The sequence below is a fragment of the Somniosus microcephalus genome, chromosome 22 (assembly GCF_052327205.1).
Source record: "Somniosus microcephalus isolate GS21.2 chromosome 22, FLI_Smic_1.0, whole genome shotgun sequence".
Lineage (NCBI taxonomy): Eukaryota > Metazoa > Chordata > Chondrichthyes > Squaliformes > Somniosidae > Somniosus > Somniosus microcephalus.
In genome coordinates, this window is record NC_141008.1 from 2,463,539 (window position 1) to 2,482,143 (window position 18,605).

The 18,605-nt window shown below is 51.0% G+C and overlaps 1 protein-coding gene across 1 annotated transcript in view; it reads right to left on the bottom strand.

The window, feature by feature from the left end:
- Nucleotides 1-4,352: 4,352 nt before the first annotated feature.
- Nucleotides 4,353-18,605, bottom strand: part of LOC147101990 (uncharacterized) — a 28,550-nt gene continuing 14,297 nt past the window's right edge. The window contains exons 9-16 of the mRNA XM_085965063.1: nt 10,498-10,676; nt 7,228-7,325; nt 7,019-7,152; nt 6,747-6,936; nt 6,380-6,527; nt 6,148-6,220; nt 5,397-5,507; nt 4,353-5,324 (exon numbers count right to left, since the gene is read on the bottom strand). Coding sequence (XP_085821189.1) covers nt 5,173-5,324; nt 5,397-5,507; nt 6,148-6,220; nt 6,380-6,527; nt 6,747-6,936; nt 7,019-7,152; nt 7,228-7,325; nt 10,498-10,676 — 1,085 coding nt within the window. The 3' untranslated portion in view covers nt 4,353-5,172. The remainder of the gene's footprint in view (nt 5,325-5,396; nt 5,508-6,147; nt 6,221-6,379; nt 6,528-6,746; nt 6,937-7,018; nt 7,153-7,227; nt 7,326-10,497; nt 10,677-18,605) is intronic.

Sequence of the window (18,605 nt, forward strand, 5' to 3'; positions counted from 1 at the left end):
CCACAACTGATGTAAGGCTTACAGGTCTGTAATTACCTGCTTTTTCCCTACCCCCCTTTTTGAATAGTGGGGTAACGTTAGCTACCCTCCAATCCATCGGCACTGTTCCCGAGTCTAATGAATTCTGAAAAATCATCCTTAGTGCATCCGCTATCTCTAGGGCCACCTCCTTCAGTACCCTAGGATGCATGTTATCAGGCCCTGGGGATTTGTCCACCTTCAATCCCTTTAGCTTCCTTAACACCATATCCTTAGAGATATTGATTTGCGTCAGTTCCTCCTTTGCCAATGTCCCTATTTTTCCCGATATCCCAGGGAGGTTTTTTGTGTCTTCCTTCGTAAAGACTGACCCAAAGTATGCATTTAGTTGATCTGCCATTTCCTTATTTCCCATTATATATTCCCCCGTATCTGACTGCAATGGACCAACTTTGGTTTTCACCAGTCTTTTCCTTTTGATATATTTATAAAAGCTTTTGGAGTTAGTTTTTATATTTTCCGCCAGCTTGTTTTCGTAAGCTATTTTGCCCCTCTTGATCATGCCCTTTGCCCTCCTTTGCTCTATCTTAAACTGTTCCCAATCTTCCGCTCTGGCGCTTTTTTTGGCTATTTTATACGCCCTATCTTTGGATTTTATGCTGTCTCTAATTTCCCCTGTTATCCACGGTTGAGTCACCTTTTTAGATTTCCTTTTATGCCAGATTGGTATAAACAATTTTTGCAATTTTGTCATTCTATCTTTAAATGTTTGCCATTGTTTATCTACCTCCAGTCCTCTCAGGAACGTTGTCCAATCAGACCTACTCAGTTCCCGTCTCATGGCATCATAATTCCCCTTGTTTAAATTCAGGACCTTAGTCTCTGAGTCAATTTCTTCGCTCTCCATTTCGAGTGAGAAATCGATCATGTTATGATCGCTCTGACCCAAGGGTCCCCGTACAACAAGATTACTGATTAGTCCCTTCTCATTGCACAGTACCCAGTCCAATATAGCCTGTTCCCGAGTTGGTTCCTCGACATATTGATCCAGATAACCATCCCTTAAACACTCAAGGAATTCCTCCTCCTCATTATTTTTACTGATTAGGCTAGTCCAATCTATATGTAAGTTAAACTCACCTATGATGACAGCTGTGCTCTTATTGCACGCTTCTCTAATTTCCCTCGTGATGCCCTCCCTAACCTCTATTTTACTATTTGGAGGCCTATATACCACTCCTATTAATGTTTTTCGCCCCTCGCTATTTCTTAGCTCCACCCATATAGATTCTGTATTAACTGAGTTAATATCCTTCCTTTCAATTGCATTTATCCCCTCTTTTACTAGCAATGCTACCTCTCCTCCCTTTCTTTTTTGTCGATCCTTCCTAAATACTGAATACCCCTGTATGTTAAGCTCCCAGCCCTGCTCACCCTGCAACCATGTTTCCGTAATCCCAATTAGATCATAATTATTAACCTCTATTTCCACAGCTAATTCATCTACCTTGTTCCTGATGCTTCTCGCATTAAGGTATAAAACCCTCAGGCTTTTTTTATGCTCACATTTTTTATGAATTAGTTTGGCCCTTTGTTTTTTGTTCCTCACCCTTTTACCATTTATTTCTGTCTGCCTTTCACTTTCCTCTATTTCACTACATAGCTTTCTAGCCCCCTGCCATACTAGTTTAAATGCTCCCGAACTGCTTTATCAAAAATTACCCCGAGAACATCAGTTCCATCTCTGCACAGGTGTAGACCGTCCCTTTTGTATAGCTCACACCTACCACAAAACTGGTTCCAATACCTCAAAAATTTAAAACCCTCCCTCTTACACCACTGCTCAAGCCACGTATTTAGCCTAACTATCCTGTTCTCTGTACTCTTACTAGCACGTGGCACTGGTAGTAATCCAGAGATTACTACCTTCGAGGTCCTACTTTTTAGCTTGGCTCCTAACTCCCTAAATTCTACTTGTAGGACCTCTTCCCTTTTTTTATCTCCAGCATTGTCTGTTTTTATTTCAGATTTCCAGCATCTGCAGTATTTTCTTTTTGTCTGGTTGACTCTTAACTGCCCTCTGAAGTAGCCCAGCGAGCCCTCAGTTTGGATCAAACTGCACAGCAATGGTTCAAGAAGAAGGCCCACCGCCACCTTCTCAGGACAAGGGACGGCCAATAAACATCGGCCTTGCCAGTGACGCCCACAGCCAGAGAATGGATTTTCTTAAAAATCTGGAACGCCAGGTGCATTTGACTGCTGATAGTGCTTAACGTCATCTCTTTCAGATGTGGAACGATCGGCTCAAGTTTACATATAAAAACATTCTCTTTTTCCTGCAATGGAATGGAGGGTCAATATGTGTTTATCGTCATCCCACGAAATAGAAAAATTCTGACCCTTTGTGAGGTTGAGGTCTATGGGTCGAAGGTCCCAGTGAGCGGACATTGTTAAAGTGAATCATTTCTGGTACGTCCCATTTTTATTGTTCATCGTATTACATTTATCCTTTGTGTCCAATTCAACAACTTGCCTTGATATAGTGCCTTTAATGAAGATAATCATCCCATGGCTCATTGCAGAATCAAACCAATGTTCACTTAGCCAAAGTAGATCATATTAGGAGGGGGACTGAAAGCTTGGTCAAAGAGGTAAAGTATCAGATTGCCTCAGTCTTCAGCACCTCAGTCAGAAGGTCGTGGATTCAAGTCCCACTCCAGAGTCGAGAGCCCATAATACAAGCTAACACATCAGTACAGTACTGAGGGAGCACCGCACTGTCAGATGGTCAGTACAGAGGGAGTGCCGCACTGTCGGCGAGTCAGTACAGAGGGAGCGCCGCACTGTGGGAAGGGGCAGCACTGAGGGAATGCTGCATTGTCGGAAGGGGGAATACAGAGGGAGTGCCGCACTGTCGGCGAGTCAGTACTGAGGGAGTGCTGCACTGTCGGAGGTTCAGTACAGAGGGAGCGCCGCACTGTGGGAAGGGGCAGCACTGAGGGAATGCTGCATTGTCGGAAGGGGGAATACAGAGGGAGTGCCGCACTGTCGGCGAGTCAGTACTGAGGGAGTGCTGCACTGTTGGAGGGTCAGTACAGAGGGAGCGCCACACTGTCGGCGAGTCAGCACTGAGGGAGCGCTGCACTTCCGGAAGGGGCAATACTGAGGGAGTGCTGCATTGTCGGAGGGTCAGTACTGAGGGACTGCTGCATTGTCGGAGGTGCTATCTCTTTGATGAGACCGTAGCCGAAGGTTCCATTTATGGTTCAGGTAAAGGACACTATTGGAAGGATAGGGAACATTCTGCTCTCCACTACCGCAAAACAAATACAGACCAACTGGTTTTACATCCCGTTGTTAACTTTAGGATCTTGCTGTGCACCAATGACTGCCAGGTTTAACTGCACCAGTGTAAATACTTCAAAAGTGAGCCAGTGGTTGCGATGTTGGGCTATGATGGTGAAATCCTGCATCACGGCACGTCTGTTCTTTCTGCTGGAATTGAGGAAGCCAATTCTAACGCTCTTTATTTGTTCATTTCAGATCTCGGGGTGCGATTTCTCACAGGCAGCTGATTGGCTTGTGTAGGAAAGACCATTAACAGCAGCTGCATTTACTGATACATTGCAATAATTTAGTGTAACACTGACTGTAACTCTAAACTAATCCAAAATAAACTTCTTGAATGTGCTGTACCAGACCAATCGTGTCCTAATCAGTTTATCATTAAGTCTATAAAGGTTCAAATATCCACAAAGGAACACTTTCCCCTGGTATAATCCCATCGAGTCCCAAGTACCCCTATTGTCAGCCTTGGCTCAGTGAGTAGCTCTCTCACCCCTGAGTCAGAGTGTTGTGGGTTCAAGCCCCACTCCAGAGACTGAAGCCTATAATCCAGACTAACACTTCAGGGCAGTACTGAGGGGGTGCTGCACTGTGGGAGGGGCCATCTCTCTAATGGTGCCCTCTCAGGTGGGCATACAAGATCCCAGGGCACTGTTTCAACCAAAAGCAGGGGAGTTCACCCAGGTGCGCTGGCCCCACATTTACCCCCTCGACCTACATTGTGAAAGCAGATTCTCTCATTGCTGTGTGTGGCAGCTTGCTGTGCACAAATTGGCAGCTGTGTTACCTACACTTCAACAGTGACAACACTTGTAAAATAAAAGTACTTCTCTTGGCTGTAAATCACTTGGGACATTGTGAAAGGTGCTACAGAAATGTAAGTCTGCCCCTTTCCTGCAAGGACCCTTATTGTTTGCCAGTCAGTGCGACCAGCATCAGTCCTTCACCCTGCAGCCTCCGGTAGCCCCAGTCTGGGGGCTCCAGCAGGAACTTGGATGGTCAGTAGCCTGGGGGGGGGGGTTAGGGAGCAGTGGGCAGGGTGGCGGTCAATGAGTTAGCACACCTAGCTTTCTCTTATGGGGCCCAGGACACTCAGCACCAGAGCTCTGAGGGAATTGGTTCCTGAATTATACGGCAGTGAGGCTGAAGCCCCTTCACCTGGACAAACACTGAAGGTCAAATTCTCAGCTTGAACTTTTAAATTTCATACAAACATTGTGCTTTAACAGCATTCTCTCTGCGCTTCTCACAAGAGCTTCCCCCTTGCCCATGGTGTAGCTTCTCTCCACTACTTACACTGGTCCCATGAGAAAGATTAGGGATTTTGAGCCTGTCCCAATGGGTGCAGCAAAAACCTGGTGGCACTACAATCCTCCCTTAGGGAGACTACTAGGAACGCTGGTGTGGGAAATGGAAAATAGGGTAGATGATGCTGAAGAGGGAGCTTTAAAAGCAGATTCCCATCCACTGGACAGCAAGTCCAAGGTACAAAGCCCTGTGCCATACTCGACCTGGAAGTGACTGATGGGACAGTGTAGAGGTTATTGTGCTGAAACTGGTGTACTGTGGCTGCAGTGTGTACCATCCACAAGATGCACTGCAGCAACTCGCCAAGGCTTCCTTGACAGCACCTCCCAAACCCGCGACCTCTTCCACATAGAAGGACAAGGGCAGCAGGCACAGTTTTGGGAGGCACAATTGTTGAGGCAGCTGTGAGAAGCGGCCCAATAGATTCTCAAAACAGACACCCAATTAACACAGGAAAGGACAGTGAAATCTACCCAGAATTTGGAACATAACGAGATCAGGTTTCATGTATAACAGGAGTTTATTGTCCAACAGACACATCTACAGTTCCATGGAGCTGCACTCGGAGCCCACCCTGCGGCGATGGTCCATTTTCCACATGGCAACAGTCCCGACCAACAGGGCCACGGAGAGCAGAGCTACCCCAACCGCTACTCCAGGAAGAACACGGGAGGGGGAATCAGCAGCAGCATCTGTGGGGAGAAGGGAGGGTTAGATAGGCACCAGTTACTCCATCACTAGACAGTAGCAGGGGCCTCCTTTACCTTTCTCTTCCTGGTGGATCCCAGCAGCCAATCTCTCATCTTCCAGGAAAGTGATGGCTCCATCAGCAGTCACCAAGGACCCAGCCCGGTCATCGGCACTTCTTCGCCTCTCTGGGGGAGACAGAGACAAGAGTTCAAGGTGGGCGATTCAATGTTCAGCTGTCTGAAGCCCCAAAATCAGATGGTCAATCCGATGGCCCAATGCAAAAACCCTCAGCCAGTGAGTACCAGAGAGAGATTGGACTGCAGTTAAATACGGTGCCCGCACTGTCAGACTAAGATTCACTCCCTATGCTCAGAAGGACCCGCTTCAACCCAGCAAGGTTTGCAGTCGTTGAGGTGCAAAGGTCAGTCTGGTCTGCTGGGGGTGGGGGGGGGCTGGTAGAGACCCGTTTTAAGCACTAGTTTCACCAGTGGTTACTCTGGACATACACACATTGGTGGCGGGGGAGACCTGGGCAGATATCAGTTCGGTTCCACCATGGAACTCCCGGTGACAGCAGGATGCTGGATCAAAGTTCAAGGCCAGAGGTGGATTCCATTCAGAACCAGTGGAAGATGTGCTCAGAGCTGCTGAGCCAGATTACTATTCTGCTGTAGACTGTAACTGGGATAGAATTGAGCGGGCAGATTGAGGACACTGCTCCTGTGCCCAGTGTTGGGCCCTTGCTGAGTGAGCCCAGTGTCCAGATGCCCCACACCCACCCCTCCCCATCAAGGTACAGTTTCTAGTCAGATCCCAGCTACTTACTGGGGCTGCAGGGAGCTGTGCAGTTCTCTCGGGTGGAAGGGAAGCAAACCTCAGCACTGCAGTGGAAGTGAACCTGGAAAGAGACAGTGCGGTCTGGTCAGTGCCACAGCTCCCAGTCAAGAGATTCATGCTTCTACAGTCTAAGGGTCAGCAGGGGCCTCCTCACTGTGAGCAAGACCCAGGGAACAAGTTCAACCAAGAGAGCCAGAGAGAAAGACTGAAGGAAACTCACCTCCCCGCTCAGAGCCCGGCCCGAAACTCGGTCCCAGAAAGCGAAAGTGCTGACTACAAACCGATTATGGCGAGTTGGGAATGGCGAATGGGAAGCGGCGTCTACCAGGAGGAGGCGGGTTTTGTCATTGTCACCAGGAAAGGGGCACCTGGAACAGAGAAAGAGCGGGTTTTATGGAGAGGACACCTGGAACTCCCAACTACAGAGTTACAGTGGCACATCAAAGCAAAGTCCCAAGATTAGAAGTCACCAATCGTCAACCTGGAGCTCAGATTGGTTTGATTATCGGCCGTTCCTTCACCCAGTCCATGTCGCCCCCCCTCCCCAATCACCAGCCTGCCCCAAGGTCCCTCACTCGCTGCCTTACCTGCCCACCAGGAGGTCCCATCGGAGCCCCGAATGCGGCTCGGGGGTGGGGGTCGCCCAGCAGTCATTGAGCACCAGCACAAGGGACGGATCGTTCCGGTTCAGGACTCGAACCTCCACAAACACGGGGTCCCGGAGCACACTCAGGATCGGGTAGTCACTGGCCACGTACCAGCTCCGGTAGCCACCATCTGGAAAGAGAAAGATGAAGGACGGCCACTATTTGGAGAGAGAGCCTGAAGTTGGACACTAACCATCAGCAGCACTCGCTACCTCTCGCTATTCTCAGCTCCAGAACCAGGATCCCGGCCTCAGTGGCAGGCAGTGGCGGAGAAAGGCTGTAAACTCGGGGCTTCACCTGCAGTTCAGACTCCTGGCTCCCCTTGTAACTGCACTGGACATGGAGCCTGCAAGAGAACGGACACGGCTGGAGAATTCAGCTCCTCACCTTCTCTACCCGCTCCATGTGCTCCCAGTCTCACCTGAAGGGGCTGTCCCGGGTCACCGATCCCAAAGCTCCATCCAAGATCTCAAACTGACCCAACACATCCGTTTCATAGACGACGTTCACCCCGTCCAGCTACAAGAGACAGAAGACCATCATTACAGAGGAACAGGAGTAGACTGATTGCATAGAAATTGAGCAAGTCTGCCATTGCCTGATCACATGTAGGGCTGGATATTCAAGTGTTAGCGCCAGTCTTTAGCGCCAAAATTACGGCGCTAGCAGCTTAGCACCCGTTCAGCGCCGGTTATGCGCCTACGCCGAAATTCACCTGTGTTTTAGCGCCGGCGCTAACTGTTAGCGCCCGTTCAGCTGCGCGCGCAACTTATGACGTCATCTGCGTGCGCAACGCTGTTTGAGCGCCCCAAACCGGAAATTCAGCCGCGCCCGTCCCATTCTGGCGTGGCGCTGTTAGGAAGTGTTAAATGCAACTCAACACAGGCCGTGTGGGATGCGGGGAGCGCTAATTAAAGGGCACATCCACTCAACCATCAAAGCCAGCCACTTCGCAGCAATGACGAGACTGCTCTGCATTTCTGGACAGATAGCAAGCCACAGACAAAACGGATTTCGGACACCATAGGAAAGGTATTTGTGGCTGCTAGCCACTGTTTTGACATTTGGATCCCTGTGAATGGTGTGCTGGAAAAGTTGTTATGGGGCCTGCATGGGGGGTCAACCCTCACTACCGAGATGCTTTGGAAAGGGCGCGCGGACGAATTGAGATAGGGCCAGGCATGGCTAGACGCCGAGGGGACATTCGGCGTGGCAAACCCCGGTTAACACAGCACACTTTTCAATCATGACACCTACACATGGTGATTAAATCAACATATCTATTGTGAAAACCCCCGGCCCTTCCCACACGAGCATCAGATCACAAAAGAAGTGCAAAAAACACACACGACCTTGTGTCACACACTCAACCTGGGGAGGAGCATCCCAGACAACAGAAACAAGTTGCCACAACATTCGGGTAACAGAAACAAGGAAGCCCCCCAACACAAGCACCCCCATATCACTAAGGAGCACCATGCCCCCCAGAGCCGGATAAATCGCTTGTCACAGCCCCTTGGCGAGAGGCTGAGTCTGGGGCCATGCGTCTTTGTCCCCGGCCCGTCCTGCTGCTGCGCCTCAAGCTGACCCCTGAGTCTGTGGGGAGGCTTGGGGAAGGGTCAGCAGGCCGGGAGGTCGTGTCGCCGGAAGCCCTGGCGGGTCGGCCTGCACGAGGGCGTCCCGGACGTGCAGCTATCGGGCCAATCTGGTGTTCGGCAGCCCGGTGTGCGGCAGCATGCTGGCGGCTGGCCTGTCGCTGCATCCGCGCCAGGGCAAGGGTGGCAGATGCGAGATTCCCCACTGCTCGGCCATGTGCACGCAAGTGCCGTGCCACAGTCTGGCCCACACCTCTCAGCTGGCGACTGGCCTGCTCTGCGGCTTCAAATTGATGGAGCAGCCTCTCCTGCGAGGCAAGAAGGAGCTCCTGCCCCCTGGCGTGTTCGGCGGAGAATTGCTCCATCAGCCTCGCCTGGGATTCCCCAAATGCCGCCACGCTTCTTGCAAGGTTGTCCACGGAGTCAGGCATGTGCAAGAACACCTGCATGAATTGCTCATGCTGGCGCTCCGACGCCGCACACATCTCGGTCAGGACGCGAACCTCCTGGCCGACGTCACAATCGTGGCTCGAATGAGCCTCCCCCATCTGCGGAGAAGGCTGCCGTGCCGGCCGAGCCCTGCCCCATGCGTCCATTCCACTAGGTCCAGCCTGGGGGCTCCCCTCCCCCTCCTCCCGCTGGCTCTCCGGAACGGCACAAGTCTCCCCCTCAGTGGCTTCTGCTGCTGGTGTTGCTGGTGCCGGCGAGGTGTCGCCATCTTCTTGCCCCGCGACGTCCTCCTCCTCCGAGGCCCTGGCTGCGTGGCCTTCAGGGAGCACATCCTCCTCAGCAGCAGCTGAAAGCAGCAAGGCACAAGTGTCGCATTACAGTGACCACAGGCCTACAAGGAGGGAGGGTGAACGGATGATTTATGCGCTTTTTGCGGACAGTGGGGAAGGATGAACATGTGGTTGCGCAAGGGCAAGGAGAGACGTGCACCCAGTCAAGTCCTTACCAGTGGGTTGTAAGATAGGGTCTGCATCTCCTATCGCCACAGGCTCAATGACAGGGTGACGCATGAGGCGCACCACCCTCTCGTCCAGTGCTGTCAGCTCCCGGTAGTCCCGACGGCCTCCGCCAGTGGCACGCAGGCTCCTGGCGTTCATCGCCAGCTTTCCCTGCAAGAGAAAGGAGGCCGGCTAAGTACAGTGAGGTCCCCTGTTAGTGTGTGTGCGAGCCCTCCCATGGTGGAGAAGCTTGGAGAGTGAGGTCCCTGTTAGTGTGTGTGCGAGCCCTCCCATGGTGGAATAGCTTGGAGAGTGTGAGAAGTCCAGAAAGAGCTGCTGATTAACATGCAAGTGCGTTTGGAGCGGGGGGAGCCCTGGCCATTAGACCTTTGAGTTCCCTTTGGGCCTAATGGGAGGTGCAGATGCAAGAATGAGGGGGACAGTGCAAATGGTACTCACCTTCACCAGTCGGCAGAGGTCGTTAAACTTCTTGCGGCACTGGTCCGCACTCCTGGGCACATCGGTGTTGGACGACACCCTCCGCGCGATCTTTGTCCAGGCATCCCTGAACTGGCTCCTGGGAGCCTTCCTTCCATTAGCCGGGCAGAAGATGCGGCGTCTCTTCCGCACTGCGCGAAGGAGCACATCCAGCGCTTCCTCAGAGGACCGCTGGCTTCTTTCGCGGGCCCCCTCCATCAGCTGCAGCAGTAGGTTTCTCTAAGATTCAGTGCAAAGGCCTACTTCCACGGCTGCAGCATGCAAGGTGTGGCTGCAGGCAAAGTTCACCCTTCCCCCTTTAAGAGCTCTACAGCATGTGCCTGTCTGCTGACACTCTCACATGATCGCGCCTGCGCTGCGCCGGAAAACAGCGCTAAAACGCAGCATCGCTGGAATAGTGCCTGAACAGAGGCGCCAACGCCTATTTCAGCGCTCGCCAGAAAAGTGGCCAGAAAAAACTGAATATCGGCGAGCTGGGCTGCTAATTCCGGCGGGCGCTAAAGTTTCCCAGCGCCGGAGTTCAACGCCGGAACTGCGCCGGAACTCAATATACAGCCCGTAGTGTCTTTAAGGGCCCCCATTGCCCTTTAGACCCCCTCTTTCCCACCCGACTGACAGCCATTGATGGGGCTCCCAGCCCACAATACCTACCCGCTGAGTAGTGCCACACTCACTGACTGCGAACTGAAAGAGCACAGTGTCTGCAGAGGCCACGGTCGGACTGCACTCCGCTCCATGTCCATCCTTCAGATGGACCGTTGTCAGGTCTACAGGAGGCAGCGTCAAATCCTTGGAGATGGCGATCAGGACCCGCCCATCCTTGGTGCACACTGCAAGAGAGTCAATGAAAGGCGGTTAGTTGCTGCACGGGGAATGGCAAGGGAACCGTTACCGGGAGGGGGAGAAACTCCGCCCAGCTCAGCACCAGCTTCTAGTTTCCTTCTCTCCCCATCCACTCCCCAATTCTCCATCTAATGGAGACGGTTCACCAACTCCATCCCTACTGGACTGGTTACACAAGACCTGCATCAAATCCACAGCCTGTCTGGTCAGTGCCAGCCAGGGACTGATCTTCACTCTGCCCTCCTATCCTGGGGCGCAATTCAACCATCAGAAGTCCCAAGTCGCATAGAGAAGGAAGGAGAGATCGTGGGTCAGGATCTCAATGATCAGACTTTCAAAACTGTAGAACTGAACACAGTTCTTAAACCCGCCAGCTCCCGGACTGGAGAGGTTGGAGACTCCAGCTGATGTTTCAGGACAGGAGGAGAGAGGCTACTGTCCAGGGAATCCCCAGTGCAGTTGGATTGCGGCTGGTTCTGGGAAGCCCTGGCCCAGAATATAGGCGAGCCGAGAATACACCCACCTGGCAGATTGTGGAGTGAATAGAAACACGGCGGCACATCCCGGCTCCCGGCATCAAAGCAGCAGCCTCTCCGCACACACTCACTGCCTTCAATTCCCCCAAACCCGCAGTCTTGGCGGAATTTGGGAGACAGCCAACATTGATCGGCGGGGAGAAGGAGAGAGGGCGGCTGAGATGAACAGATTGTAAGAAAGAACAAGCCCAGAACCCGCAGCCCCTCCATTCTAACAAGCGAGGCTCCCAGGTAAGTGAGGCTGTAGAGCCGACTCCCCCTTTTTATCCCCTGTTTAACCCGCAGTAAATGAATGGTCTGATTGGCCCACGGGCTCCCCATGTGAACCCGCATTCCCACGGGGCACACGGAGATATTGGGGCCTTGTGTTTTCTGCTTCTTGAGTGGAGGGAACTGTGTTTTAACAAAATATAGATGTGTATTTATTTGAAGTTGTAAAGTATGATTAAATTTACATCGGTTGAACAAAATGTCTGTTCTTTAAGAATCTGTACATGTTTCTTTCCTTATATTCTGTTTCAGTTCATCAATAAAGAAACGCTGAACTTGTCTCGTTCCCACAGACCCAGATTGTCCATGTTTATACCGAGTGTGAGAGGTTGCAGCCTCTCTTCCATTATTTGAAGGGGCTGATCCTCGATTTTTGGCTGCACTTCAGTCCCACTCTCCTGATCTACGGCCACCCGGTGCGGAGGGGAGCGGGCAGGTCGGGGACCTCCTTGTGGGACTGCTCCTGGGCCTGTCCAAAGTGCCCATTAACTGGTCCAGGCAGCGGGCGGTCCAGGGGGTCATTCGGCCCACCTCTCTTCCGCGGCCATGTTCACCCCTGGGTGGCCCTGGAGATGGAGCACGCGGTGTCTGCCGGCACGCTCGAGGCCTTCCGAGACCGGTGGGCACCGCAGGGACTGGAGTGCTGCATCACCATAAGGAACAGTACTTTAATTTAATTTGTTCAATTTCCTTTTAACCTTTTTTAAAGTTACAGCACATGGTCATAGAATCATCGAATCATAGAATGGTTACAGCAGGGAAGGAGGCCATTCGGCCCGTCGAGCCCGTGCCGGCTCTCTGCAAGAGCACTTCAGCCAGTCCCACTCCCCCGCCCTTTCCCCGTAGCCCTGCACATTTCTTCCCTTCAGATACTTATCCAACTCCCTTTTCAAAGCTGTGATTGAATCTGCCTCCACCGCCCTTTCAGGGAGAACATTCCAAATCCTAACCACTCGCTGCGTAAAAAAGTCTTTCTTTCGTGGCCTTTGGTTCTTTTGCCAATCACCTTAAATCTCTGTCCTCCGGTTCTCCACCCTTCTGCCAATGGGAACAGTTTCTCTCTATCTACTCTGTCCACACCCCTCATGGATTTGAACACCTCTATCAAATCTCCTCTCAATTTTCTCTGCTCCAAGGAGAACAACACCAGCTTCTTCAGTCTTTCAACATAACTGTACTCCAGACTGGGGAATGAGGTTGGTCAGGTGGAGCAAGTTTCAATAGGTGAACATTTAGGGAACAGTAATCATAGTATCATAATGTTTTGGTTAGCTATGAAAAAGGACAGGGAGCAATCTAGAGTAAAAATGTTTAACAGGGGGAAATGCAATTTCAGTGTGATGGCCCGGGTAAACTGGAATCAAAGATTGGCAGGCAAAACTGTAATGAACAATAGGCTGCCTTTAAAGAGGAAATAGTTCAGGTGCAGTTGAGGTACTTTCCAACGAGGGGGAAAGGCAGGGCAACTAAAGTCAGGGCTCGCTGGATGATGAAAGAGATAGAGAATATGATGAAGCAGAAAAAGAGCAATTATGACAGATGTCAAGTTGCAAATGCATCTGAGAATCAGGCTACATATAGAAAGGTCAGAGGAGAAGTGAAAAATCAAATAAGACGGGCAAAGAGAGGGTATGAGAATAGAATTGCAGCCAACATAAAAGGTAATCCAAAAGTCTTCTTTAGGCATATAAATAGTAAAAGGGTAGTAAGAGGAGGGATGGGGCCGATTAGGGACCAAAAAGGAGACCTATTCATGGAGGCAGAGGGTATGGCTGAGGTACTAAATGAGTATTTTGCATCAGTCTTCACCAAGGAAGAGGATGCTGCCATAGACATAGTAAAGGAGGCGGTAGTGGATATACTTGATAGGATAAAAATTGATAAAAAGAGGTATTAGGAAGGCTGGCTGTATTTAAAGTACATAAATCACCAGGAGCGGATGGGATGCATCCTACGATGCTGCGGGAATTTAGGGAAGAAATCGCGGTGACACTGGCCATAATCTTCCAATCCTCCTTAGATACAGGGGTGGTGCCAGAGGACTGGAGAACTGCAAATATTATTCCCTTGTTCAAAAAAGTGTGTAAAGATAAACCCAGCAACTACAGGCCATTCAGTTTGACCTCGGTAGTGGGGAAGCTTTTAGAAACAGTAATCAGGGACAAAATTAACAGTCGCTTGGAAAGTGTGGTTTAATTAAGGAAAGCCAGCACGGATTTGTTAAAGGCAAATCGTGTTTAACTAACTTGTTTGAGTTTTTTGATGAGGTAACAGGGAGGATTGATGAGGATAATGCAGTTGACGTAGTGAACATGGATTTCAAAAAGGTGTTCGACAAAGTGCCACATAATATGCTTGCCAGCAAAGTTGAAGCCCATGGAATAAAAGGGACAGTGGACATGGATACGGAATTGGCTGAGTGACAGGAAACAGAGAGTAGTGGTGAACGGTTGTTTTTTGGACTGGAGCAAGGTATACAGTGGTGTTCCTAAGGGGTCGGTTCTAGGACCACTGCTTTTCTTGATACATATTAATGACTTGGACATGGGTGTACAGGGCACAATTTCAAAATTTGTAGATGAGACAAAACTTGGAAGTATAGTGAACAGTGAGGAGGAAAGTGACAGAAGTCAGGAAGACATAGACAGGCAGGTGAAATGGGCGGACACGTGACAGATGAAATTTAGCACGGAAAATTGTGAAGTGATAGGTTTTGGTAGAAAGAATGAGGAGAGGACACATAAACTAAATGGTCCAATCCTGAAGTGGGTGCAGGAACAGAGCGACCTGGGGGTATGTGTGCACAAATCATTGAAGGTGGAAGGACAGGTTGAGAAAGCAGTTAAAAAGGCTTACGGGATTCTGGGCTTCATAAATAGAAGTATAGAGTACAAAAGTGTGGAAATTGTAGTTGACTTTAAATTGACAATTGAGAAGAGTCAGCTCCACAAGTGTCCCTCTTAAGGAGGCAGCACCAATAGAATTTAGACACCAAGACCTAGAAATTCAGTATAGCCACATTTGGGGCGCTACAGCATGGCGTTCGCTAACTTTTGCGCCCGGCGCAACTTAGCACCACCTTCGCCGATATTCAGTTGCATCGCCCCAAGAGGTTACTGCTGCGCTAAAGCAGGCGATGCACGACTATCATTAGGCGCTAAGCCGGCGATCCAGGGCGCAAACACCGAGGGCGGGTGCAGCGCAGGTGCGGCGAGTTGCTCATTGAGGGCAGACAGTCAGGCGCCGGTCAGCACTTAAAGGGGGAGGGTGGACTTGCTTGGCTGCCACACCCTGCACGCTGCAGCCCTAAGGCAAGGCCTGAACACTGCTTCTGGAACAGCTCCATGCCCAGGAGAATGGAGAAGGCCAGGGAGAGAGTGCAGCTCTTCGGCGAGGGTGACCTGAGGGTGCTGGTTGGTGCAGTGGACCGCAGGCGCCATATCCTCTTCCCTGAGGGTGGCAGGAGGCCGCTGCCCGCCGAATATCGGAAAGCATGGAGGGATGTGGCAAACAAGGTCATGTCCAACAGCGTGGTTGGCAGGACACCAACCCAGTGCTGGAAAAATTTCAACGTCCTCACTCGGGTTGTCAGGGTGAGTACCCTTTCCAGTATCCTCCTCATCCCTGCATGTGCACCTCACTTTATAGCCAAACGAGTCTGAAAGCTCTAATGGCCAGCCCTCATCCAGCAGCTATGGGACTGTCATGAAAAGCACTTGCACATTCAGGACTTTAGACACTGTCAGGGCTATTCGACCATGGGAGGCAGTGCGGGCAATATCAGGGCTTGACACTGTACTTAGAGGCGGTCCTTTCTCTTGCAGTCCAAGCTGGCGCATAACAGAAGACAGCAGCGACAGACCGGGGGAGGCCGTCCTGACCTGAAACAGCTGAGCGACCTCGAGCAGAGAGTGGAGCAGATCATGGCAGGCCGGCTGAGTGGCCCCGTCGCCACTGGAGATGCTGACCCTGTTCTGGGCACCAATGGTAAGGTCATCACCTTTTTGACCTCTCCCTTTCCACTTGCGCCTCACACCAGCATCCTTTGCCACTATCGAACCAATGCAGTGCACAGCAGCACTCATGCCTCCCTCGCTGCCGCCCTGTCCTCACAATAAAGCAACTCTTGTGCCTCCCTGCTTTCAGATGGTGACTCACCAGGTGAGAAGGCGGCCCCTCAAGCTGACACTGTGTCTGAGTCAGACATAGAGGAGGAGGAAGAGGTGATTGGGCAAAAGCATGGCAGATGCAGTATAATGTGGATAAATGCGAGGTTATCCACTTTGGTGGCAAAAACAGGAAGGCAGATTATTATCTGAACGGCAATAGATTGGGAGAAGGGGAAGTGCAATGAGACCTGGGTGTCCTTGTGCACCAGTTGCTGAAGGTAAGCATGCAGGTGCAGCAGACGGTTAAGAAGGCAAATGGTATGTTGGCCTTCATAGTGAGAGGGTTCGAGTACAGGAACAAGGATGTCTTGCTGCAGTTGTACAGGGCCTTGGTGAGACCACACCTTGAGTATTGTGTGCAGTTTTGGTCGCCTTATCTGAGGGAGGATGTTCTTGCCATGGAGGGAGTGCAGTGAATATTCACCAGACTGATACCTGGGATGGCAGGAATGACATATGAGGAGAGATTGGGTCGATTGGGCTTATACTCGCTGGAGTTTAGAAGAATGAGAGGGGATCTCATTGAAACTTATAAAATGATGACACGACTAGACAGACTAGATGCAGGAAGGATGTTCCCGATGGCCGGGGAGTCCAGAACCAGGGGTCTCAGTCTAAGGATAAGGGGTAAGCCATTTAGGACAGAGATGAGGAGGAATTTCGTCACCCAGAGAGTGGTGAACCTGTGGAATTCTCTACCAGAGAAGGCAGTGGAGGCCAATTCATTAAATATATTCAAGAAGGATTTAGATATATTTCTTAAGGCTAAAGGGATCACGGGATATGGGGAGAAGGAAGGGACAGGGTCACAACCTGAGAACTGTTTAAAATTAAGAATGTTTAAAACTAATATTGAAAGTAGCAAATGTAATACAAAGACTGTATAAAATTAATATTGTTTATAAGTAATACTGTATTTAACCAACAAATATCAAAAGAATATTTAGAAAACTGTAATTTTTTACTATGTTAGCTTTGGCAATATGTTTCTCTGTAAACTCTCATGCCAATAAAGCATTTAAATTGGAAATTGGGTACTGAATTTGGATGATTAGCCATGATCTCATTGAATGGCGGAGAAGGCTCGAAGGGCCGAATGGCCTACTCCTGCTCCTATCTTCTATGTTTCGGCGACTGTCTGCGAGGGGCGCTGCTGTAGATGAGGCTGCGGTACCGGCGACTGTCTGCGAGGGGCGCTGCTGTAGATGAGGCTGCGGTACCGGCGACTGTCTGCGAGGGGCGCTGCTGTAGATGAGGCTGCGGTACCGGATACTGTCTGCGAGGGGCGCTGCTGTAGATGAGGCTGCGGTACCGGCGACTGTCTGCGAGGGGCGCTGCTGTAGATGAGGCTGCGGTACCGGCGACTGTCTGCGAGGGGCGCTGCTGTAGATGAGGCTGCAGTACCAGTGACTGTCTGCGAGGGGCGCTGCTGTAGATGAGGCTGCAGTACCAGTGACTGTCTGCGAGGGGCGCTGCTGTAGATGAGGCTGCGGTACCGGCGACTGTCTGCGAGGGGCGCTGCTGTAGAAGAGGCTGCGGTACTGGTTTATTTCTGATAGCAAAATACTGCGGATGCTGGAAATCCGAAATAACAACAGAAAATGGTGGAAAAACTCAGCAGGCCAGGCAACATCCATAGCGAGAGAAACAGAGTCAACGTTTCAGATCAAAACCCTTCGACAGGACTCAGAAAAAACACAGGAAATGAAACAAATTAAAAGGCCAGTTTGGAGGCTGGGAAATGGGGATAAAGAACAAAAGAGAAGTGAAGAGACATTAAGAGATATTTAAAACCAGACGAAATGGTGTTGGGACCAGTAAAGAGACAAAAGACGGCTCTAGATTAAGACATGTCGGAAGCACTGGTGTGGAAGGTGGCATCGTCGGAGCAGATGCTGCGGAGACGGAGAAACTGGGAGAATGGAATAGAGTCCTTACAGGAGGCAGGGTGGGTGGAAGTGTAGTCCAGGTAGCTGTGGGAGTCAATGGGCTTATAGTGAATGTTGGTCAATAACCTATCCCCAGAGATGGAGACGGAGAAGTCGAGGAAGGGAAGGGAAGAGTCAGAGATGAACCATGTGAAGGTGAGGGAAGGGTGGAAATTGGGGACAAAGTGAATGAAATTGTCTAGTTCAGGGCGAGAGCAGGAAACGGCACCAATACAGTCATCAATGTACTGGAAAAAGAGGTGAGGGAGGGGACCCAAGTACGACTGGAACAAAGAGTGTTTCACATATCCCACGAAAAGGCAGGCATAGCTAGGACCCATGCTGGTACCCATGGCAACACCTTTGATTTGGAGGAAATGAGTGGAGTCAAAGGAGAAGTTGTTCAATGTGAGAACAAGTTCAGCCAGGCAGAGGAGGGTGGTGGTGGATGGGGACTGGTTGGGCCTCTGTTCAAGGAAGAAGCGGAGCGCCCTCAGGCCATCCTGGTGGGGGATGGAGGTGTAGAGGGATTGTACGTCCATGATGAAAAGGAAGCGGTTGGGGCCAGGAAAGTGGAAACTGTTAAAGTGGCGGAGGGTGTCAGAAGAGTCGCGGATGTAGCTGGGAAGAGACTGGACAAGGGGAGAAAAGATAGAGTCGAGATAGGAAGAGATAAGTTCCATGGGGCAAAAACAGGCTGAAACGATGGGTCTACCGGGGCAGTCCTGTTTGTGGATATTGGGAAGGAGGTAGAAGCGGGTTGTGTGGGGTTGGGGAACTATGAGGTTGGTGGCCACGGGGGGAAGATCTGAGGGAGTGCCGCACTGTCGGAGGATCAGTACTGAGGGAGTGCTGCACTGTCGGCAGGTCAGTACTGAGGGAGCGCTGCACTGTCGACGGGTCAGTACTGAGGGAGCACTGCACTGTCGGAGGGGCAGTACTGAGGGAGCGCTGCACTGTCGGCGGGTCAGTACTGAGGGAGCGCCACACTGTCGACGGGTCAGTACTGAGGG